This window comes from Oncorhynchus kisutch, linkage group LG4, assembly GCF_002021735.2.
Source record: "Oncorhynchus kisutch isolate 150728-3 linkage group LG4, Okis_V2, whole genome shotgun sequence".
Classification (NCBI taxonomy): Eukaryota; Metazoa; Chordata; class Actinopteri; order Salmoniformes; family Salmonidae; genus Oncorhynchus; species Oncorhynchus kisutch.
In genome coordinates this window covers 52,573,680-52,599,951 of record NC_034177.2, presented here as the reverse complement: position 1 = coordinate 52,599,951, position 26,272 = coordinate 52,573,680, and the positions used below count along the sequence as shown (strand labels likewise).

General features: G+C 40.9%; 1 protein-coding gene across 1 annotated transcript in view; it reads right to left on the bottom strand.

Annotated features, from left to right (window-relative positions):
* Positions 1–1,276: 1,276 nt before the first annotated feature.
* The window catches only part of LOC109888732 (cAMP-dependent protein kinase type II-beta regulatory subunit-like), a 35,710-nt gene continuing 10,714 nt past the window's right edge, over positions 1,277–26,272 (bottom strand). The window contains exons 2-11 of the mRNA XM_020479904.2: positions 18,702–18,737; positions 11,121–11,173; positions 10,773–10,865; positions 10,256–10,362; positions 9,853–10,006; positions 5,388–5,489; positions 5,096–5,170; positions 4,889–4,957; positions 4,167–4,302; positions 1,277–3,867 (exon numbers count right to left, since the gene is read on the bottom strand). Coding sequence (XP_020335493.1) covers positions 3,731–3,867; positions 4,167–4,302; positions 4,889–4,957; positions 5,096–5,170; positions 5,388–5,489; positions 9,853–10,006; positions 10,256–10,362; positions 10,773–10,865; positions 11,121–11,173; positions 18,702–18,737 — 962 coding nt within the window. The 3' untranslated portion in view covers positions 1,277–3,730. The remainder of the gene's footprint in view (positions 3,868–4,166; positions 4,303–4,888; positions 4,958–5,095; positions 5,171–5,387; positions 5,490–9,852; positions 10,007–10,255; positions 10,363–10,772; positions 10,866–11,120; positions 11,174–18,701; positions 18,738–26,272) is intronic.

Genomic DNA, 26,272 nt, shown 5'->3' with positions numbered 1-26,272 from the left:
CCCCCCAAGGTGCGGACTCCCGGACGCACCTCAAAACCAAAGGGAGGGTCCGGGTGGGCGTCTGTCATTGGTGGCGGCTCCGGCTCGGGACGTGGACCCCACTTCATTAATGTCCTCGTTCCTCCCCTTCGCGTCCTGGGATAATCCACCCTCGCCGCCGACCATGGCCTAATAGTCCTCACCCACAACCCCACAGAACTAAGGAGCAGCTCGGGACTGAGGGGCAGCTCGGGACTGAGGGGCAGCTCGGGACTGAGGGGCAGCTCGGGACTGAGGGGCAGCTCGGGACTGAGGGGCAGCCCGGAACTGAGGGGCAGCCCGGAACTGAGGGGAAGCCCAGTACTGAGAGGAAGCCCAGTACTGAGAGGAAGCCTAGTACTGAGATGAAGCTCAGGTAAGTAGTAGGCTCCGGTAGATCCTGGCTGGCTGGCGGATCTGGAAGATTCAAGTTGACTAGTAGATCTGGAAGATTCTGGTTGACTAGCAGATCTGGAAGATTCTGGTTGACTGGCGGCTCTAGCTGCTCTATGCAGACTGACAGCTCTGACTGCTCCATGCAGGCTGACAGCTCCTTGCAGACTGGCAGCTCTTTGCAGACTGACAGCTCTGACTGCTCCATGCAGGCTGACAGCTCCTTGCAGACTGGCAGCTCCTTGCAGAATGACAGCTCCTTGCAGACTGGCAGCTCCTTGCAGACTGGCAGCTCCTTGCAGACTGACAGATCTGGCTGCTTCATGCAGACTGGCAGCTCCTTGCAGACTGACAGCTCCTTGCAGACTGACAGCTCCCTGCAGACTGGCAGCTCCTTGCAGGCTGACAACTCCCTGCAGACTGGCAGCTCCTTGCAGACTGGCAGCTCCTTGCAGACTGGCAGCTCCAGCCAATAATAATGGATTTCCTCAGATATATCCAGTTCCCAGTCTGTAGTGGACCGTCTTCACAAAATCAGCAGCACTGCCAGCACAAAGCGAGAGGGTAATTATACCATTAAAAATACTATTAGTAAAATACCTTCCGTATAAGCCAAGTTAGACCTAACCGAATCATGAGAAAATAAAAAGATCATTACTTGACAAATTGGAAAGAAATAATACAAAAACTGAGCAAACTGGAATGCTATTTGGCCCTAAACAGAGAGTACACAGTGGCCACTGTGACTGGCCCAAAATTAAGAAAAGCTTTGACTATGTACAGACTCAGTGGGAACAGCCTTGCTATTGAGAGAGGCTGCCATATTAGAAACACATATTTCCTTCAGTTTACACAGACCCACAAAGAATTGGAAAACAAATCACATTTTTATTAGGTGAAATACCACAGTGATCCATCACAGCAGCAATATTTGTGACCTGTTGCCACAAGAAAAGGGCAACCTGTGAATCACAAACACCATTGTAAATACAACCCATATTTATCCGTTTATTTATTTTCAGTTTTGTACTTCAACTATTTGCACATTGTTACAACACTGTACATAGCCATAATATAACATTTTAAATGTCTCTATTCCTTTGAAACTTTTGTAAATGTAATGTTACTGCTAATTTCTGATTGTTTATTTCATTTTTGTTTATTATCTGTTTCACTTGCTTTGGCAATGTAAACATATGTTTCTCATGCCAATAAAGCCCTTTGAATTGAGTTGAATTGAGAGACAGAGAGCGAGAGAGGCTGCTAATTGAGAAAGCATGGGACCATTGTGCACGTTTTCCAAAAGTTACAGGTTGTTTGCCATTTATGTAGAGGTAGACAGCAATAAATACAATATAACTATGGCTGTGTACCAAATGGAACCCTATTCCTTATATAGTGCACTACTTTGGACCAGGGCCCATAGGGCTTTGGTCAAAAGCAGTGCATTATGTAGGAAATAGGGTGTCATTTGGACACATCTTATCAATGTCCTTGAAGTCATGGCTTAAAACTGCATATTATTATGTTTCACTGGCACACGAGAACAGTTGCATTTAATAATTAATGTTGTACATTGAAAATGAGAAACACAAGGAAATAAACTAGCTCATTAAAAACAATAATGGTTCAAATACCAAATTACCGGTATGGTAACTAGTGTCTAGTGCTGCAGCTTAGAGGATTCAAGAGCTCAAAGTTGGTCAGCCAACTGTATTTATATTCTTACAAAACTATGATTATTTTGTTGTGCAAATGTATGGCATTATTAACTGTTTCTTAAAGCACACAGTGAATAATGTATTACAGTTTGTTCACAGACATGTTCAGGGAGTTGAATCACATGTTTGAGGAGACACATTTGCTATGAAAAAAGGACTATGCTTCCATAAGTAAATTTACATTCTCTGATGTAGAAAGAAGATCTCTTTTTCCCTTATTTTCTGATGACAAGATTGTTTGTTTCTTCCACCATGTTGAAACAAAGGGACCTAGTTCTGTATCCTATTAAATGCATGATCCCCCTTGCTAAAAGATACATCAACATGAGAATATCAAATTATTAACAAAAAACTCTTAACTGTGAAATGCGATAATTACTGTGATGTTATGATGACACCATCATAATCTACCAAGGATTTGAATGGCCTTTGGCACATGATGAAATATGATATCAGAATATTTGAAAGGACAATTTATATATCATCTATAACGTTATAGTGATCATTATACAAACAGTGTCAAAATGTGATAAATTCAATAAAATGCACACTTGTAGAAAATCTAAGAGGAAAAAGTTGAGGACAGAACAAATTAACATTTACATTTTGGATTTAACACGGATCTTTCTTTCAATAAAAATATTACTCCCAGACAAAATCCTTTAAAACATACCATTGTGTCGTCTAGAATCAAACGTACACATTTTGTCTTACCCTATCTAAATCACTAATGGTAACATACTGTGTTTCACATTTTCTGAACGGAAAACAATACTACTCACTGGTTTCGGCAACTTTATTTGACACCCAGCGTCATTATGTCATAACAGCTGTAACACTGTCATGACACATATTTAGACTTGTTGTGACATATATTGCATTATTTTATGGCTGGTTATGACACCTACATAAGAGTGTTAAAACCCACAAAACCTACCACACAAGGCAAAACATTCCATTACTACACCAAAGCTTACTTGTCAACAGTATGTTTATGTTATATAACATTTTATGAAATTGACCATATTAAATTATCATTGTAACTGTCCACACATTGATGTCAGACATCCCTACCCAATGCTCTGTGCTGATGACTGAGATGAATACAGGAGCAGGACAAGACACCCTTTTGACTGATGACTGACATAAGGGCATGTATGTACGTGATAGGCCTTTCTGGCGTATATGATTATGATAGTCATAATGCTTCTTCACAGGGTCATAAAGAGTATTTTCTTAGTCCGATTAAAGTGACACAGGATGGGCATAATGCTTCATTACAGTGTCATAAAGTGCACTTTCTGCAATTTTTTAAAAATATGACAGAGACAAAAAAAAAAGGAAGCTTCTTGGCAGGGAAAAAACAAAAACATTCTGATGTAGGTGTCATAACCAGCCATAAAATAACGCAATATATGTCACAACAGGTGTAACTATATGGGTCATGACAGTATTATGACCATGTTATTATGACATATGACATGTTTATGACCATGTCATAACGTGTTATGATGCTGGGTGTCAAGTAAAGTGTTATCCTGGTTTTTCACATCTTCTTCATAGTGCATCTCCCTTAGTCTTTTTTCCCTTTCTGGATTTCATAGGTTTTTTCCCTCAATGTCAGTGGTGCTATTTCCAAACAACGTGACCAGCTGATCTTCGTAATTTGCAATGTTTCTCTTCATGATGTCCATGCAGGGGCCCAGCAACCTCTCAAATGCCTGGACATCCATAACTGGTAAACACAAGAGGAGAGATGTCAGACACAGGAAGGGATAACTCTAAACAGATTACTTATATCCATTGTAGGTCCTGATCTGACAAAGATCCCCATTGACAAAGAATAACAACAGCCCATGATTGTGTTTGGAAACGTTATTAGCCCTTAAATCCTTATGTCTTCCGTCCTTGTTTCTCCAATTCCTCTCAAACCGAATTGGAGGAGACTCTAATGAGCTTTGAGAAAAATGTAGGACAAGGACGGAGGAGTATATAAGGATTTGAGACACAGCCCACAGAGTAAAGGCAGTATACCTAAACATTTAACACTTCCCACAGCAAAAGCTGAAGCAGCTCTGGGTTTGTTCGTGACCAAAGCCAGTTCTCCAAAGTACTGCCCCCTTGAGCACGTGGCTATATCGACCTCCTCATCCTCTTGGTCTTTTTTCGTCTAGAGAGAATACATAAGAGAGTAACATAAACAACATAAAATCCCACAAATGGCCTCCTGAGTGGCGCAGTGGTCTAAGGCACTGCATCGCAGTGCTAGAAGCGTCACTACAGACCCGGGTTCGATCCTGGGCTGTATCACAACCGGCCGTGATCGGGAGTCCCATAGGGCGGCGCACAATTGGCCCAGCATTGTCCGGGTTAGGGGAGGGTTTGGCCGGGGGGGGGTTTACTTGGCTTATCTCACTCTAGCGACTACTTGTGCGGGCCGGGCGCCTGCAGGTTGACCTCGGTCATCAGTTGAACGGTGTTTCCCCGACACATTGGTGCGGCTGGCTTCAGGGTTAAGTGGGCAGGTGTTAAGAAGCGCGGTTTGGTGGGTCATGTTTCGGAGGATGCATGACTCGACCTTCACCTCACGAGCCTGTTGGGGAGCTGCAGCGATGAGACACGGTCGAAATTGGGGAGAAAAAGGGGGTAAAATCCCCCACAAAAAAAAGGATTTAAAAAATATCACACAAATCCATCTGAACTAAATTTCTATGTATGACACATTCAAATCTGTAATATCTTAGACACAAACTTACCCTGCTTCTTTTCATGGTGATTCTAACTTGACCAGATTCAACTATATAAAAACAATCTGCTAGATCACCCTGCAACAGAACATACATTACAGTATTTCAAATAGCAAATAAACAATACATTAGAATGAAATAAATAATTGCAAGAAGTACAATTACCTGGCATGATCATATAGAATAGAATAGAAGAGAAGATGGAGAAAACAATACCTGAGAGATGATCTGTTCTTCATCGCTGAATGGTTTAGAAGACAGCACATCCACTACTTTCATTCTCTCTGAAAGCTGGGGATAACAGGGAAGGCAAACTTGGTTAAGACTGGTTTGCAGGGATGAGTTTGTTCTATACTTTAAAATACACATCATCTGAAAGCTGGGGATAACAGGGCACACACTAATTGGATTGCAGGGACGTGTTTGTACTAATGTGAGAAAGAAAATGCACTTTGCGTTTACAAAAACATATTCTACTGATAAAGACAGAAACACAATATATCTATACCTCTAGTGATGTAAGGAATGGAAGTGATTCAATGAACTCCTCATAAAGTCTCCTCTTCAACGCGTTGTTCTTTACAATGATCCTCCTGAATGTCAGACGATCCTGAAAATAGACACAGTTGTCAGTATATCTCTAATCATTTATAATGGTAGGATGAAAAACAACAAGTCATGTCGATGTCTGGCAATGGTGAATGATATAGTCAAGACAAACAGTCCACAATTTGGGATTGTTTTGTTCAGTGCAGTACTATTTCCACTCCTATGATTCATTTTTCCTTTTAGTCACTGTGTCCAACATAACATTTTCCAGCAGAGGGAGCTGCATCTCTAACCAATGTCAAGATTTTCCCCAAAAAGCTGTAGAAGTGTCCTATTATTATATCAAGCTATTATCATTGGTTGGTTTATCCGGATCCCCATTAGCTTTTACCGAAGCAGCAGCTATTCTTCCTGGGGTCCACACAAAAACATAAAACACGACAAATAACAAAACACCGATACACTCATAGACAAGAACGGTCTATGAGGGCGGCAGGGTAGCCTAGTGGTTAGAGTGTTGGACTAGTAACCGAAAGGTTGCAAGTTCAAATCCCCGAGCTGACAAGGTACAAGTCTGTCGTTCTGCCCCTGAACAGGCAGTTAACCCACTGTTCCTAGGCCGTCATTGAAAATAAGAATTTGTTCTTAACTGACTTGCCTGGTTAAATAAAGGTAAACATAAAGCTATAATACAACAATATACAAACAATACAGCTAAATAATAATGTATTGTGTAGATTGTGTAGATTGTGTAGATTGTGTAGATTGTGTAGATTGTGTGTTAGGGTGTGATAATGTGTGGGTGGCAGGTAGCCTAGCAGTTAAGAGCGTTGTGCCAGTAACTGATAGATTGCTGACTCGAATTCCTGAGCCAACTAGGTGAAAAATCTGTCAATGTGCACTTGAGCAAGGCCCAAGTCGCTCTGGATAAGAGAGTAAGCTAAATGACTAGAATGTTTGTTTGTGTGTGTGTCATTTCACAGTCCCTATTATGCCATGATGTTGTTTTAAACATTTTTTATGGTAATTTTGCTGTTTGGTTGAGTAATTGGAGATAGCACTGTATAATACTGTGGTGGGTGATTCTTAAATTCTTAAACCAGTTTTAATCATGGCGGTAACAAAGTGATTTAGAAAGCCATGATGCATCTGCAACAATCAGCTATCATTCTGAAGACTAAGATGCTTAGTTAATGGCACAGTGTTTCAATTTAAATATATTTAACATTTGTGTCTGAATTTTGTACATTTTCACCCCAAATTCTCATTAACGAAATGCGTCCGGATTAAATTGTCTGGTCCTTTGATACAATTTTACTTTAGAAAAACCTAACTTATTTGAATAAAACACAAAATGTTGCTATAGTTTGTCCATAAATCATAAATGTTTTATACTAGTTGAAGTTTACATTAAACTATAATATTTATTACGTAAAAACATAATATCTTTCTCATTACCGTAACATGTTTTTTGATTTGCTGTAAAAACACGAATACATTTTTTTATAGAGTTGTATTCACCCATGATGGATCATCTAGAAGAGTTGTCCTTAGATGAGCACGTTCATTTAATTTCTTCACTTATATGCGGGAATGAGGATCTTATTCTCAAACACCCTCTTTACGACGCTTGACCTTCTCATTACCGAAATGATTAAAGAGCTCAAATTGGGAAAAACTTAAGAGAACCATTACCATACCAAAATGGAGGCATGAATGGGCCTCAGTGACGTGTTCAATTGTTCGCTGACTCGTGATGGCTGTTTCCGATTACTTGCAGATTGAGCTAAATCCCTTCTCATTGCCATATCATTTTTTGTCTGTTTCGGTAATGAGAACCTTAATTTCGGTTACGATAATAAGCTAATTCTAATGTATAGTCAATGGTTGTACTGTGCTGATAACTTAGATTTTTTTACCAGGACCACTGCTTACACCTATTGTATAGATTTTTTTGTAAAACATCAGTTATTTGATTAAGTAGAAGTTGTCAAAAAATATGCGTGTATAAACCCCATTTAAATGACTTAAAGCCACAATCTGGAGTTTGTGTTTCAGCAAAGAGCAACACCCCCACTTAAAGGAGGATATCCCCTATTTTTTACATGTGTACCTGTTTGTTTTAGCATTTACCTGTACTGTTGTTTGATATCCCACATATTTTGAATATTTATAAGCATATCGTGTTATTCTATTTGCATATTGGATGCCATTAAATTTATAAATATATCTAAAATACCTTAGAACAACACATATCCATGTCTTAATATACCAATGTTACCTGTAAAGACCTTGGAGAAATGTAAAAAATCTATTTAAAAAGTAGCCTTTTAACTTTTGAAAATACATACACGTAATTACAGTATTTATACTTATGCTAAAATAAGGGGTATTTTAGTCAATTGCATTAAGATCAGTGATTTTAGTATTATACAAGTCATTTGAGATGAACAAATAATTATTATTATTTATAATAACAGATTCTTGGAAGCTCTTTGTACAAAACATGGCTTTTCCCTCACTGAGCTTTCTCAGATGTTTATCGATAGCTTAATACATACAGTGCATTCGGTAAGTATTCAGACCCCTTGACTTTTTCCACATTTTGTTACATTACAACCTTATTCTAAAATTGATCAAATAATTTTTTCCCTAATCAATCTACACAGAATACCCCATAATGACAAAGCAAAAACAGGTTTTTAGACATTTGTGCAACTGTATAAACAAATATGTATGTTATGTATCTTATTTACATAAGTATTCAGACCCTTTGCTGTGAGACTCGAAATTGAGCTCAGGTGCATCCTGTATCCATTGATCATCGTTGAGATGTTTCTAGAACTTGATTGGAGTCCACATGTGGTAACTAAATTGATTGGACATGATTTGGAAAGGCACACACCTACAGTATCTATATAAGGTCTTACTGTTGACAGTGCATGTCAGAGCAAAAACCAAGCCGTGAGTTCGAAGGAATTGTCTGTAGAGTTCCGAAACAGGTTTATGTCGAGGCACAGATCTGGGGAAGGATACCAAAAAATGTCTGCAGCATTGAAGGTCCCCAAGAACACAGTGGCCTCCATCACTCTTAAATGGAAGAAGTTAGGTACCACCAATACTCTTCCTAGAGCTGGCTGGCCACCCGGCCATACTGAGCAATCGGGGGAGAAGGGCATTGGTCCGCGAGGTGACCAAGATCCCAATTGTCACTCTGACAGAGCTTCAGAGTTCCTCTGTGGAGATGGGAGAACCTTCCAGTAGGGCAATCATCTCTGCAGCACTCTACTAATCAGGTCTTTCACTGAGGAAAGGGGAAAGGGGATACCTAGTCAGTTGTAGAACTCAAAGCCTTCAGCTGAAATGTGTATTCCGCATATGCCTTAATCGACATCCACGTCTTCGGCACCCGGGGAACAGTGGGTTAACTGCCTTGTTCAGGAGTGGCCAGACTCTTCAGTGAAAGGCAGATTACAGCCCACTTGGAGTCAAAAGTCACCTAAAGACTCAGACCATGCAAAACAAGATTCTCTGGTCTGATGAAACCAAGATTGAATTCTGGTCTGAATGCCAAGCGTCACGTCTGGAGGAAACCTGGCACCATCCCTATGGAGAAGCATGGTGGAGGCAACATCATGCTGTTTGGATGTTTTTCAACGGCAGGGACTGGGAGACTAGTCAGGGTTGAAAGAAAAATGAACAGAGAAAAGTACAGAGAGATCCTTGATGAAAACCTGCTCCAGAGCGCTCAGGACCTCAGACTGGGGTGAAGGTTCACCTTCCAACAGGACAATGACCCTAAGCACGCCGCCAAGACAACGCAGGAGTGGCCCAGCCAGATCCCGGACATGAACCCAATCAAACATCTCTGGAGAGACCTGAAAATAGCCATGCAGCGACACTCCCCATCCAACCTGACAGAGCTTGAGAGGATTTGCAGAGAAGAATGGAAGTTCGAACATTTACAGGAGTGCCAAGCTTGTAACGTAACAACCAAGAAGATTTGAGGCTGTAATCACTGCCAAAGGTGCTTCAACAAAGTACTGAGTAAAGGCTCTGAATACATATGTAAATGGATTATTTCAGTTGTTTATTTTTATTTCTAAAAACAAGTTTTTGCTTTGTCATTATGGGTATTGTGTGTAGATTGATGAGGGAAACAAATATTTAATCCATTTTAGAATAAGGCGTAACGTAACAAAATGTGGAAAAAGTCAAGGGGTCTGAATACTTTGCACCACCTTACAGGCATTTTGTCCATGTGATTGATGCAAAATTGACGACTGAGCCATGCTGACAATGACCGTTTCCCAGAAAACTGCCAGACAACTGCTACCGTATCATACAATATGTACTGTACAGTACTGTCGGTTACTGCATGTACTATGAGGAACAGTTTAGGGGGCAGAAAATAATTCACTCACCAGGCACCAGAGAGCTCCGGGCGAGGTGGCTATGATGGTAGCAGCCCTGGGGGTGTTGTACATCAGGGCCAGCTCTCCAAAGCTCCCCCGGTTATCATAGGCTCCCACAGTCTTCTCAATGCCATCAACCCTCATGCAGATATCAAATATCCCTCTGAGAGAGGGGGGAGAGAGGACGAGATTTAGAGAGAACAATTTGGATCATATAATAGTCCTTTCAAGACAAATACAGTGATTAACTGAAATTAAACTATTGCCAAATATACTATGATGTATGGGAGGAACATATGGGGAGTAACCCCGAAAGGTTGTCAGTCCAACAGTTTAACCATTACGCCAAGAAGTCCAAACGTCTTGATGAGGTTGTTAGGTGTTAAGGTTACTATAGTATGTCAGGGTTTACCTTTCTATGACATAGAAGTTATCCCCATCGTCATCTTGATCTATGATGTGCTCTCCTACCTCAAAGAACTTCTCAAACATGGCATCAAGTACTTGGGAAAATTGTTCCTGTGGTGTGAGATAACAAACAATAAATAAAAATACAGACTGAAACAGACCCGAGGAGTATATCAAACTAGCAGTCTATTCAAATAGAAAACATTGTAGGCCCTAGGCTACACATTACTCATTACACATTGCACAGCATCATACATACAGTACGTAGGATACATGAATATTTCAACTTGATTCCTCGCTACATGTTGTTACAGTACTTAAACATAATTGGCAAAACAATCCCACAGTGCATCGGGCCATGGTACAAAGCTACTGGCCCCAGGCTACACTCTGTTCTCTTTTCTGTGTATAGCGTGTGTACGTGTGCGTGTGTAATGAACCATAGCAGATAGTGAATGGAGGGAAAGGGAGACCCACTACAGTACGATGAGGGACAAAAAATATAACATTCTTCATCTTACCGGGTCCAGGTTTTTAAACAGGAGGATATCTCTGCAGGCCTCCTGTAGTCTTTGCCTCTGCTCGTCTGTTTTAGGGTGGGTCACCTGGGAAAGCTATTGTTATATGGAAAGTTATTGACGAAGATATTTTGAAACAACACGTCTTTTGTCCTTCACATCCAATTATCTGTATACTCCACACACTAATACCAATACTCATCTAGTACAACATCCTTTAGAAAACATAGCTGACATTTAGCTTGTCATCATTTTTTATCTCCAGAGAGTTCATTTCTTCAACAGTTCCTCTGTAGTCTCTGTAATAGTTTCATGTACAGTACCAATTTTTGAAATGCAGGGCCATCTTACCCTCTGCTCTTTGTCCTCCTCGTCTTCATCAGGGTTGAATGCCTCGGCACACACTGTATGATAGAAGAGGTTATTGAAAGTTAGTGTAAGACATTCACATTCACTGAAAATACAATATGCTGACCAGAAACACACATTCTGTTGAAGACATATGTTGCTTGTCAGAAAAGGTTAACAAAAAAATCTTAGAAAAGTAGAAATACAAGATTGTGCACAGAAAGGTGTCACTGTATTTAATCCATTACTGATCCTATAAGCAACTGTCTTATTCATGGTGGATTTAGAGGCTTTGTGTAAAATGATTTGATTAAACGCAACCTTGTTTTAAAGTATTGGGCCTATAACGAACTTCATCAAGATGTACGTTGTCTGTGTAAGAGATTCATTAAAGATAATACGAGGTCCATGTTCCAACAAAGGAATATATTGTAAAAATACGTGGATATCCATCTCTGAGAGATTTAGTAATCCTAATAAAGTATCACTTTTTAAACAGATCAGAGAGATAAAAAGTGAGTTAACACAACCAGAATTGAGCCAGAGTTCAGACCCTACTTGTGACTAACATAAAGCACATACTGTATTTATTATGGGGTGATAATACCTTCATTTTACACTTGAAGTTGACACAATAAAGACTTTTTGATTGAAGATGCCATAGACCTTTTTCAGAGTTTTTCACAGTTCAGCTTCTCTAATACCACACAAAAACAAAGGTACTGAGCCCAAACCTCCCCTTAAGACTTTAAAGATGGGTGGCCAGGGGGCCTCACTTTTCACCTTTCTTCTGGCATGAGTGCCCAACAGCTAGCCTGGTCAACCAGACTGAGTGCTACGATCATTGGTGAGCTTAGTGGTCAGTATCGTTGACCGGCCTAGCCAATCAGCTCCTAGATGCCTCCAGCCAACCATCCTCTTACTAACTATCCAGATAACAGCACAGTCACTCCTCTGTCTGTCCGTCTTCATCAATAACCTCAACTTCCCACACAACAGACTAGGATGGATCCTCATATCAACACGGTCCTGCTGCCGCAAGTTTCAACTCACATCATTTTGTGATTGACTTCCTTCCTGGGGTTTGTTAAAGGAAGATCGAGATGACGGTGATAATTCATCTCTATTGTAAACGAGGCTGGGTAAAATGAAACACAGTGGAGGAAGAGATCGGATTAATGGCCTCTGTGAGTGTTAATACCTACCAGTTACATTATCCAGGGGATTTTCATATCCACAACGACCAGAGACTTTACCTGTCCTACATACTCATTCTTACTCTAATGTTAAACAAAATCAAAAGAATATGATTGAATAGAACTAAAAACATTCTGTGATCTTTACTACAGAGTGGACCTAAAAAAGTCTGGAGCCTGACTACCTGTGTAACTTCAGAAAGTATCCTTGAGTAAGAGACATCTCTGTTTTGTAAGTAGACTGCTGACTAAACGAACAGTCCAGACAGAGAAGTACCGTACTGTAGAAAATTGAAGATTCCTGGTAAAGCAAGTCAATTATTGAAATGGTGGTGTGTTATAAGAACATACACTACAGTGCTGCTGACTAAATTACTGCTGATTTCAGGCTCTCTGGGACTGGGTATTTCACGGTTGAAAAGTTCAAATAGACTACAGCAGAAGCATATCCCTACAGTGGTTTGTCCTTTAAAAGTTGCAGCGTACTGCGCCACAGCTTACTTGGTGCCACAGAATTCTATGGCACGTTATTTAAGTGCCAGACACTAGTACCATTAATGCTAGTTAGTGCTAGTTTGACCACCAGAGTGCATCTTTGAGAAGCATTTGATAGCCTTCAATAAAGGCTGTACTAGAGAATTTAAAACATTTTTTTGTAAGAACATAGTATATGGGAATGATTTTAAGACATTTTTCTTAATTAATTTGATTAACATTATGGTGTTTCTATTCCAAGAAGAAGAAAAAAAATGCTCTGGAATGGAAAATATGACGCTGTACAACGTGACGGTCGGGAGTAGGCTACAGTACTTGGCTATTTTTTTAAAGAATCTTTGTGTTGTGTAGGCACGTGGGAGACCGGGGTTCAATTCCCCGACTGTCCTTGTAAATATGTATTTTTTTCTTAACTGACTTGCCTACTTAAATAAAGGTTACACTAAGAGCATACCATTTCTACACCCTAATTGTTTAATTGTATTCTACCCAATACCCAAATGGAGATTCAGTGAAAATAAAAATCACATTGATTTATCAAGACCAGTCCCCATGCTTGTCTCAGAGCAGCGCGAAATGGTGCTAAAATAGTTGTAGGCTATTGCTTTAAATCCTATTGCTTCTATCTTCAATATGCTCTTTAAATAAATAAGGCATACATCACTTTTAACAGCACATTACTCAACACTAGTGAGACTCATGTTGCCTACGGTTGGCCTACAGTATATTGAAAAATATGACGTGACTCTCCGCCGATAATTACATATAGAGGATTGGAGGATTCCAAATTAAAACCAAAAGCCACCTCATGGGTCTCCCGGTGGCGGCCGGCACTTGTATCGAACCTGCATCTGTAGCAATGCATTTTGCACTGTGGGTGCCCCCATCCACTCTGGAGACCCCATCGACAAAGTATCAAAATACAGAGAGGTGTTGGTAAAGGTCTATCATCCTGCTAATAGCCCATAATGGGCTATTATACAGTGGGGCAAAAAAGTAAGTTCAGCCGCAAGTTCTCCCACTTAAAAAGATGAGAGAGGCCTGTAATTTTCATCATAGGTACACTTCAACTATGACAGACAAAATGAGAGAAAAAATCCTGAAAATCACATTGTAGGATTTTTTTATTAATTTATTTGCAAATTATGGTGGAAAATAAGTATTTGGTCAATAACAAAAGTTTATCTCAATACTTTGTCATATACCCTTTGGATGCAACTCAGCATTCTTTGTCCTCCAAACTTGACAAGTTGAGTTTTTAACAAAAAGTTATATTTTGGTTTCATCTGACCATATGACATTCTCCCAATCTTCTTCTGGATCATCCAAATGCTCTCTAGCAAACTTCAGACGGGCCTGGACATGTACCTGCTTAAGCAGGGGGACACGTCTGGCACTGCAGGATTTATGTCCCTGGCGGCGTAGTGTGTTACTGATGGTAGGCTTTGTTACTTTGGTCCCAGCTCTCTGCAGGTCATTCACTAGGTCCCCCCGTGTTGTTCTGGGATTTTTGCTCACCGTTCTTGCGATCATTTTGACCCCACGGGGTGAGATCTTGCGTGGAGCCCCAGATCGAGGGAGATTATCAGTGGTCTTGTATGTCTTCCATTTCCTAATACAGTGCCTTGCGAAAGTATTCGGCCCCCTTGAACTTTGCGACCTTTTGCCACATTTCAGGCTTCAAACATAAAGATATAAAACTGTATTTTTTTGTGAAGAATCAACAACAAGTGGGACACAATCATGAAGTGGAACGACATTTACTGGATATTTCAAACTTTTTTAACAAATCAAAAACTGAAAAATTGGGCGTGCAAAATTATTCAGCCCCTTTACTTTCAGTGCAGCAAACTCTCTCCAGAAGTTCAGTGAGGATCTCTGAATGATCCAATGTTGACCTAAATGACTAATGATGATAAATAAAATCCACCTGTGTGTAATCAAGTCTCCGTATAAATGCACCTGCACTGTGATAGTCTCAGAGGTCCGTTAAAAGCGCAGAGAGCATCATGAAGAACAAGGAACACACCAGGCAGGTCCGAGATACTGTTGTGAAGAAGTTTAAAGCCGGAAGAGAGCAACTGTAATCTGAATAAAGGCCAAAACATTTATTTCTGTTTTTAGATGTAATAGATAATACTTTTCACTGTATTATTTGTTTTGACTTTTCTGGTGGATTAAACTGAAAGTGCAACCAATCACGGCCGGTTGTGATACAGCCAAACTAACATAGAAATACATTTGAAGATATAATTATCCCGCTACCCTCCTTCTAGGCAAGTCTATTGTCCATCTACCTGCTAATAGCCATAATGGCGGTGTACAACGTGACCGTGTGTGTTTCAAAGAGTATTATCCAGTAAGCAACAATTTGTTTACCTTCATTAGACAACTTTGTTCCAATATTTCTGTAATTCAATGATATTTACTCCCATAGTAATTCGTTATGGATCCATAACTAAATAAATATCTGCATTTTGAAAGAGTATTTTTATCATCATTTCATTAACAAAAGCATAAAGGTGTTGATGAAGAAATACTGTACTTCTGTTTTGAGTTAGAAATTAAATACTTCAGAGTACTTGTGCATCGAATACATTGCAGGTAGGGGGATGTTCACACCTACACACCTTGAAGCTTACAGAGCTAAGTGCCACAAACAAAGTTAACTACCCACACTGAAAGGATGGAAAAAGGGCTACCTAAGTATGATTCCTAATCAGAGACAACGATAGACAGCTGTCCCTGATTGAGAACCATACCCGGCCAAATCATAGAAATAAAGAAACCTAGAAAACAAAAAATAGAATGCCCACCCCACATCACACCCTGACCTAACCAAATAGAGAAATAAAACGGCTTTCTAAGGTCAGGGCGTGATATATCCCCTGTGTATTTATACCTGTGTTCTCTGTTTGTCTGTTGCCAGTTCGTCTTCTTTTTTCAAGTCAACCAGCGTTTTGTGTCTCAGCTCTGCTTTTTTCTGTCTCTCTTTTCTCGCCCTCCTGCTTTTGACCCTTGCCTGCCCTGACTCCGAGCATGCCTGCCTGACCAATCTGCCTGCCCAACCCTAAGCCTGCCTGCCAACCGGTACCGTTGCCCCACCTCTGGTTTACTGCCTGCCTTGAACTGTCTATTGCCTGCCCCTGTTGGAATATTAAACTATTGTTTATTCGACGTGGTCTGCACCTGGGTCTTACCTTCACACCTGACAGTTTACCTTCATTAGACAACTTTGTTCCAATATTTCTGTAACTCAGTGATATTTATTCCCATAGTATTGCTTTATTGAGCCAGAACTAAATAAACATCGGATTTTGAAAGAGTATTTTCATAATTATTTTATTAACGAAAGCATTAAGATGCCATTATTAGTGACATTGTTTTAGTTTGAAAGTGCAGACTGGCTCCATTATTAGTGCAACGCCCCTTAAAGTGTTGCTCTGTGCCACCCAGTGTGGTGGGGTGGCGGTCCACCCCCCCTCCCTCCCCCTTCCTCCTCCTCCCTTCCCCATGGGCTAGGTCTGTCTTCTGTGTGCAGCTCTTCGGCCCATCCAGTGCCCCCTGCCCTCGTGTCTTGAACCTTGTGTGCTTTCAGTGGATACGGGTGCCATGACCAATATGACCCATATACACTGCTCAAAAAAATAAAGGGAACACTAAAATAACACATCCTAGATCTGAATGAATGAAATATTCTTATTAAATACTTTTTTCTTTACATAGTTGAATGTGCTGACAACAAAACCACACAAAAGTTATCAATGGAAATCAAATTTATCAACCCATGGAGGTCTGGATTTGGAGTCACACTCAAAATTAAAGTGGAAAACCACACTACAGGCTGATCCAACTTTGATGTAATGTCCTTAAAACAAGTCAAAATGAGGCTCAATAGTGTGTGTGGCCTCCACGTGCCTGCATGACCTCCCTACAACGGCTGGGCATGCTCCTGACCTGGACTAAAGCATCCGCCAACTCCTGGACAGTCTGTGGTGCAACGTGGCGTTGGTGGATGGAGCGAGACATGATGTCCCAGATGTGCTCAATTGGATTCAGGTCTGGGGAACGGGCGGGCCAGTCCATAGCATCAATGCCTTCCTCTTGCAGGAACTGCTGACACACTCCAGCCACATGAGGTCTAGCATTGTCTTGCATTAGGAGGAACCCAGGGCCAACCGCATTTGGTCTCACAAGGGGTCTGAGGATCTCATCTCGGTACCTAATGGCAGTCAGGCTACCTCTGGCGAGCACATGGAGGGCTGTGCGGCCCCCCAAAGAAATGCCACCCCACACCATGACTGACCCACCGCCAAACCGGTCATGCTGGAGGATGTTGCAGGCAGCAGAACGTTCTCCACCGCGTCTCCAGACTCTGTCACCTCTGTCACATGTGCTCAGTGTGAACCTGCTTTCAGAGCACAGGGCGCAGTGGCGAATGCCAAACGTCCTGCATGGTGTTAGGCTGTAAGCACTACCCCCAGCTGTGGACGTCGGGCCCTCATACCACCCTCATGGAGTCTGTTTCGGACCGTTTGAGCAGACACATGCACATTTGTGGCTTGCTGGAGGTCATTTTGAAGGGCTCTGGCAGTGCTCCTCCTGGTCCTCCTTGCACAAAGGCGGAGGAAGCGGTCCTGCTGCTGGGTTGTTGCCCTCCTACGGCCTCCTCCACGTCTCCTGATGTACTGGCCTGTCTCCTGGTAGCGCCTCCATGCTCTGGACACTACGCTGACAGAAACAGCAAACCTTCTTGCCACAGCTCGCATTGATGTGCCATCCTGGATGAGCTGCACAACCTGAGCCACTTGTGTGGGTTGGAGACTCCGTCTCATGCTACCACTAGAGTGAAAGCACCGCCAGCATTCTAAAGTGACCAAAACATCAGCCAGGAAGCATAGGAACTGAGTCTGTGGTTATCACCTGCAGAACCACTCCTTTATTGGGGGTGTCTTGCTAATTGCCTATAATTTCCACCTGTTGTCTATTCCATTTGCACAACAGCATGTGAAATTTATTGTCAATCAGTGTTGCTTCCTAAGTGGACAGTTTTATTTCACAGAAGTGTGATTGACTTGGAGTTACATTGTGTTGTTTAAGTGTTCCCTTTATTTTTTTGAGCAGTGTATATTGTCCTGCTAATAACTGTGTTAATAATATATCTGTGAGAATATCCAAGGGGATTTTATATCATTCTAAATTAATAACAACAATAATCGCTTTGTTAAAATATATATATTTTGGAGATTATTTTGTTTTCAAATAATGTAAAATGAGTGAGAAAAAGGCCAATCTTGAACATGGGGTGAGACATTGTTACTAATTTGTAAATAAAGCCTGTTTGTTATTTATTTATGTTTTTAGAGGGAGAGAACCAAATACCTACAGTCATCTCATGGGTCTCCCAGTCGAGGCCAGCACGGGTATTGAACCAGCATCTGTTGCAACACAGCTTGCACTGCTACGCAGTGTCTTAGACCTTTGCGCCACTCAGGCACTGTACAATGTGACTGGTCGGGAAAGGGCTACAATACTACAGTAAGAGCAAAATAATCCTAACAAAATAAAATAATAAAAACCTTAGTGTAACAACAGTTTTAGTAAGTAATACTGAAGTCGTGCACAATTATCAGTTTCTATTTAGGTTTATGTCACCCATTCATTGTCAGTTAGAGACACAGTAGGACCCAAAAGCATAATCAGTGCTCCAACTCCCCCTTGCGCTGGTCTGGAGCAATGAAGTGGTGACGCAGGGTACCGTACTAAACCACAATATTACCTCTAAGTCCCGCAGCATAATAACAAACCTTTAGTGGAGCCACCACTGTACTAATAATGTTCAGGCTTTTGTTCCACCCTAACACACCAGAAACAACAAAAATAACACACTCACCTGATGCTCTTCTAATAAATCGACTCATCACAGGAGCTGAAAAAAAGTGGAAAAGCGAGGTGATCATATAGGATTATATTGGAATCGGTTGTGGTGAAACTGCCATGTCAGTTTGCGATAGTACAACAACAAATATCACTTCAAACAACGAACACTGTTTATTCCCTCAGACATCATTGCATATCATTGCACACGCGATAGAACAGCAGTGTTTCCTACGATTTTTTGAAATTACTTTTCTGGAAGCTCATCTTCTCCTTTTCCAAAACAAAACAAAAACAATAACAAATGCGCCTGGGGCGACCAGTGGCACTGTTTCACCTTTTGCAGATCTCAGCTATAAGGCCAAATCAAGAAATATTGCAGTGATACCATACATGTTCTAATTTTTTAAATCAAAGCTGGCAACTAAATGACAGGTGAAAAGGACTGGATTGTTATAACAATGTTGAACACATATGTTACCTAATGCTGAATGCATATCCCCTCTTTTTGATAACTTCATCAATATTGCCCATGTGGAGCTAACATGGCAGCCATGGAATCAGTCATAATACCTTTGGTCGAAGCCTCAATGTCCAAACTCTCTATTATAAGCACCCTTTGCTAACCGAAAACTCCCAATAAGGAAGTGATGCTGAGTCCTTTGAAGTGTGTTTTGCTTCTCTGATCAAGAATCTGTCCAATGAAAATCTAACTGTTAAAAGTTCATATTCAATCAAATGTATCTATAAAACCTTTTTACATCAGCCGATGTACAGAAACCTAGCATTTTACCCCAATATTCTGTTAACTCATACACAAATAACTCATCCTATACTTTTATTTGCAGCCAAAGCATGAATTGGAGAAAAAAAAACACTTCAAAAAGCCCACCTCAAACTTGTATCTTAATAAAACAGACTGTTTTAAAAATGCTTGATATTGCCTCATAGAGGATGGTGAGCTGGCCAATCAGCGGTCTACTCGCATTAATATTTTTAATCACCGGTATACGCCCACCATTCTATTGTTGGGGTACGCCTACATCATTCTAACACAGAAAAGCTGCATTTTAATAACACACTTAATTCACATTTTATGGAAGAAAAACCATTTCCCTCATATTGTAATTCATTATAGGTCAAATTTCATAGAAATCTGGAAACACTGGACAGTTACTTTAAATGAGAACAAAATGTAATCTTAGTGAACCACACCTACACATGAAAAATACCAGCCTTGTCTCATAGACTAGACGTAACATAGTAAATGTAAATCCGGGACACTCAAATTAGTATGACGTTTGGTATGGTTCCTAAGACAGAAGGTTACTTTTGGAAAAAACGAAAGGAAAACGAAAGGAGGGTGGTCGGTCGCAGTGGATGGGAGATGTATAATGCGAATGTCTAGCAACCCAAAGGTTGCATGTTTGAATCTCATCATGGACCATTTTAGCTAATTTAGCAACAGTCCAACGACTGACAAATTTTTTGCTACTTAGTATGTTAGCTAACCCTTCCCCTAACCCTTTAACCTTTTCACAAGTGAGTTCCACCCAGAGTGAGTTTTTTATGCGCGTCATGTCAGAATGCACACACTGTTCCAAAATGTGACAGTTCTATTTTTGTTTAATCAGACCAGAGGACATTTCTCCAAAAAGTATGCTCTTTGTCCCTATGTGCAGTTGCAAACCGTAGTCTGGCTTTTTTATGGTGTTTTTGGAGCAGTGGCTTCTTCCTTGCTGAGAGGCCTTTCAGGTTATGTCGATATAGGACTCATTTATCTGTGGGTATAGATACTTTTGTATCTGTATCCTCCAGCATCTTCACAAGGTCCTTTGCTGTTGTTCTGGGATTGATTTGCACTTTTCGCACCAAAGTACTTAATCTCTAGGAGACAGAACGCATCTCCTTCCTGAGCAGTATGACAGCTGCGTCATCCAATGGTGTTTATGCTTGCAAACTAATGTTTGTACAGATGAATGTGGTACCTTCAGGCGTTTGGAAATTCCTTGCAAGGATGAACCAGACTTGTAGAGGTCTACAATTTTTTTCCTGAGTTCTTGACTGATTTCTTTTGATTTTCCCATGATGTCAAGCAAAGAGGCAATGAGTTTGAAGGTAGGCCTTGAAATACATCCACAGGTACACCTCCAATTGATTCAAATGGTGTCAGTTAGCCTATCAGAAGCTTCTAAAGCCATGACATAATTTTCTGGAATTTTACAAGCTGTTTAAAGGCACAGTCAACTTAGTGTATGTCAACTTCTGACCCACTGGAATTGTGATACGGTGAATTATAAGTGAAATAATCTGTCTGTAAACAATTTTTGGAAAAATTACTTGTGTCATGCACAAAGTAGATGTCCTAACCGACTTGCCAAAACTATAGTTTGTTATTAAGAAATCTGTGGAGTGGTTGAAAAACGAGTTTTAATGACTCCAACCTAGGTGTATATAAACTTCGGACTTCAATTGTATAGGCCTAAGGCCAAGACATAAGAAGACTCAGTGGCAGAAACATAACAATCGGAAATCGGTTTTTGGACACCGGTTTGAACCATTTTTTATTTTTTACACCTTTATTTAACTAGGCAAGTCAGTTAAGAACACATTCTTATTTTCAATGGCGGCCTAGAAACGGTGGGTTAACTGCCTTGTTCAGGGGCAGAACGACAGATTTTTACCATGTCAGCTCGGGGATTCAATCTTGCAACCTTACAGTTAACTAGTCCAACGATCTAACCACCTGCCTCTCATTGCACTCCACGAGGAGCCTGCTTGTTACGCGAATGCAGTAAGCCAAGGTAAGTTGCTAGCTAGCATTAAACTTATCTTATAAAAAACAATCAATCAATTATAATCACTAGTTAACTACACATCGTTGATGATATTACTAGTTTATCTAGCGTGTCCTGCGTTGCATATAATCGATGCGGTGCGCATTCGTGAAAAAGTACTGTCGTTGCTCCAACTTGTACCCTAACCATAAACATCAATGCCTTTCATAAAATCAATACACAAGTATATATTTTTAAACCTGCATATTTAGTTAATATTTCCTGCTAACATGAATTTCTTTTAATTAGGTAAATTGTGTCACTTCTCTTGCAACAGAGTCAGGGTATATGCAGCAGTTTGGGATGCCTGGGTCGTTGTGAACTGTGTGAAGACTATTTCTTCCTAACAAAGACAGCCAACTTCGCCAAACGGGGGATGATTTAACAAAAGCGCATTTGCGAAAAAAGCACAGTCGTTGCACGATTGTACCTAACCATAAACACCAATGCCTTTCTTAAAATCAATACAAAGAAGTATATATTTTTAAACCTGCATATTTAGCTAAAAGAAATCCAGGTTAGCAGGCAATATTAAACAGGTGAAATTGTGTCACTTCTCTTGTGTTCATTGCACACAGAGTCAGGGTATATGCAACAGTTTGGGCCGCCTGGCTCGCTGCGAACTAGTTTGCCAGAATTTTACGTAATTATGACATAACATTGAAGGTTTGTGGTAGCAGAATCAGAATTAGTTAGTTAACATTGATAAATAACATGTTTTATTTACATAATAATGCTTATGTGAGATATTTCTCATTAGGATGTTTTCTTTTGGATAATACTGTTGGCAGTTGCATTTTCCTCTCTTCTCCCAGGGCTTAGTCCAGAGAGGAGAGGTCAGGCTTGTCTTCATATGTCAATATATCTGTTAATCCATGTGATGCTATGAAGAATATCAGAAGGGGATAGGACAGAATGGAGGCTTGTCTTCTTATGGGAATGTGTCTGTAACTATTGTATGTCCTCTCTGAGGTTGCCCTTACCTTGATCTAGTATATAACCTAAGAGGCTCACTGTCTCGGTGAGCTTGTCCAGGAGGGGGTGTATTTGAGATGGGCGTATCTAAAATTGACAATTGATATATGCCATTGGATAAGGTAATGGTTTGGTACTATGTTGTACCAAGAATGAGATAAGAACTTTGTTTAGGAGACCAAACTGAACGATAATTTATAGCTAAAGCTATCTGGCTATGGGATACTCCTCTTTCAAGTAAAAGGTTATTTGTGAACTGTTCCTGAGATCTGTGTTTCGTCATGTGAGTTGAGATGGGTGTGTCTTGGCTATAAATGATACTAAGAATTGTTTTGTAAGCACTCTCAGAGAATTCATTTCTAGACACTGAATTGATCTGAGAGTCACAGGGCTATAGTGAAGCTCATACATAATTAAAAGATGGACTTTATAATATAACTCTGACTTGTGTGTGGTTTGCTCTCTCAATGTTTAGTAATACAGGAAATTACCAAGACAGGTTGTACAGTGTAACAGCAATATTTAGACTTAGGGATGCCACCCGTTAGATAAAATACGGAACGGTTCCGTATTTCACTGAAATAATAAACGTTTTGTTTTTGAAATTATAGTTTCTGGATTCGACCATATTAATGACCAAAGGCTCGTATTTCTGTGTGTTATTATGTTATAATAAAGTCTATGATTTGATATTTGATAGAGCAGTCTGACTGAGCGGTGGTAGGCGGCAGCAGGCTCGTAAGCATTCATTCAAACAGCATTTTTGTGCGTTTTGCCAGCAGCTCTTCGCTGTGCTTCAAGCATTGAGCAGTTTATGACTTCAAGCCTATCAACTCCTGAGATTAGGCTGGTGTAACCCGGGTGCGCGCTAATAGCGTTTCAAATGTCACTCGCTCTGAGACTTGGAGTAGTTGTTCAGATTTTGCTTCAAGGGTGGCTGTTGTCGATGTGTTCCTGGTTCGAGCCCAGGTAGGGGCGAGGAGAGGGACAGAAGCTATACTGTTACACTGGCAATACTAAAGTGCCTATAAGAACATCCAATAGTCAAAGGTATATGAAATACAAATGGTATAGAGAGAAAAAGTCCTATAAATACTATATTAACTACAACCTAAAACTTCTTACCTTGGAAAATTCAAGTCTCATGTTAAAAGGAACCACCAGCTTTCATATGTTCTCATGTTCTGAGCAAGGAACTTAAACGTTAGCTTTTTTAGATGGCACTTATTGCACTTTTACTTCTTCAACACTTTGTTTTTGCATTATTTAAACCAAATTGAACATGTTTCATTATTTATTTGAGGCTAAATAGATTTTTATTGATGCATTGTATTAAGTTAAAATAAGTGTTAATTCAGTATTGTTGTAATTGACATTATTACAAATAAATACATGTAAAAAATCGGCAGATTAATCGGTATCAGGTTTTTTGGGTCCTCCAATAATCGGTATCGGTATCAGCGTTGAAAAATCATAATCGGTCAACCTCTACCACAGACAGTTGGTTCTAAAGAAAACAGGAGCTGCCTCCACTATTCAAGCACCATTTCAACATAATCTAATCACATATGCTTAGTCTGAAACACTGACTAACTAAATAAATACCAAAAACTAGTTAGTCCAATCAAAGTAATCTAATTACAGTATGATGTGGCTCTCCATGGTATTGAGTTCTGTGTGTTTGTGTGTGTGTGTACATGCGTGCAAGTAGAAAAAACATGTTGACACCCTATTTGTAGAGAAATGCCAATACCATCCTCCTCTTTCACGTTGCCTAAATGGTTTGTGACTGATACAGTACACACTTTTAGTTTTTGTTGTCCTAGGCAACCTGGCATAAAATACTTGCTCGCTAGCCTAACTTCCTTTCATGGGCAACGATACACCAGGCCAGCTAGTTAGAATCACCTTTGGAACTGATTACAGCCGTGAGTCTGAAAGAGCTTTGCACTCCGGGATTGTACCATACAGTATGTGACTCACCACCTGGATTCGGGCTTATGTAGCAAAATGTGAAATTGTGTTTTTTACATTGGATAAAAGTAGAAACTCAGAGCTACAAAATGGTATATCGTACACTGCATTTGAAGAACAATCGGAAAGTAATTCTGCTTTGAAAATTGATCAACTTGTAAACTCACTTTTGAGAAAATCGCCTTTGAATGTTTTGGTATCTAGTGAAGAACTCTTCTTTGTCTACACCCATTCAGCATCGTTCACACCCTCTTAAGCTTTAGCAACACCCATCTCTTTTCGCTCTCGGAGCGAACACTTGACGCTCTGGCCAATCATTTGTTTACCTCTGGATAACATGAAAACAGCCTAACCAGCTCCGCTGGCAACAATTTCATTACACTTTTTTGTAGACATATACAACAGGTGTTGTACACACGTCACGTAACATTAGCTAATGAGCCAACCAGCTAACATTAGCTAGTTAAACAACAATGAACAAAGAGGCCATGTTGGCAAACATTAGGCTCTAACTAGAAAAGCAAACAGCTCTGGGAAACGAATAATAATGTCCGCTAGGGAGCCAGCCAGCTAACATTAGCTAGCTGGCTAACTGTACACTTTAGCTTAAGACATATAGCTAGATGAACAATGACCCTAGCTAGGTAAACAACTATGGTTATATATGTAACCATAGTATATGTTATATACCAGCTCCAGGCTGCACATCCTCTGCATCTCCACCCCACATAAGAAAAAGGAGCAACAGCGCCGCCTCAATAATGCCCTGAGGCACTGTGCGGTCACTCGCAGTTGACGGTGCCACTTCGGGTGCAGCCGGTGGGAGTTGAACCACCGTTGAAGAGGCCGGAGATGGAGCAGGGGAATCAGCAATGAGGCTGCCGTCAGCAAGCACAACAGGCGTTGGCAGGTTAGAGCGGATACGACCCGCACCTCCCGAAAGTTATCGAGGCAAGATAGGATCGCCTGAACCCTTCTGGTGGGCAGGCATGCTCTCATGAGGACTGAGTCTAGTTCCAAGTCAATGAAGGCCACCCTCTAGGTGGGCGTCAGACGACTCTTCTTATCGTTTACAGTAATACCCAGCCTGCTGATGTGGGTAAGGAGCATGTCTCTGTCTGACAGGACCTCAGTCCTGGTCGGGGCACAAATCAGCCAATTGTCCAGGTAATTGAGGATCAACAATCCTCGGGACGTGAGAGGTGCCAGGACAGAGTCCATGCACTTTGTGAAAGTGTGGGGTGCCAAGGAGAGGCCGAATAGAAGAACCATGAATTCGTAAGCCGTCCCTTCGAAGCTAATCGGAAGTACTGCCAATGAGCTGGGTGAACAGGAACATGGAAGTATGCATCCCTCAGGTCCAGGTTCACAAACCACTGGTCCCTGGACACGGCCTTCAACACACGGGCTGGGGACAGCATGTGGAACCTCAGTACCTTCAAGTACCCATTGAGGTTGTGGAGGTCCAGAATCAGTCAAAACCCTCTGTCTCTTTTTGGGACAACAAAATAAGTGTGGTAGAACACACCTAGCCATTCTGATGTCTCGATCCTGCCAATGGCACCCTTGTCCAGGAGTGAGGAGATGTCCAGCCGCAGGGTTTGCTTCAGGGGGTTGGCCAGCGTGGTGACACGAAGACCCCTAAAGGATGGGGGCCGGCACCGGAATTGGAGTCGGTACCCCTCGAGCATTGTGGACAACACCCAGGGGGACTCCATACCCTCCTCCCACTTTGCCATTTTGAGAACGGGAGAAGTGGCCGAGGCCAGGGAAGGGTGTCTCAGGGTTTCTGCCAGGGCCC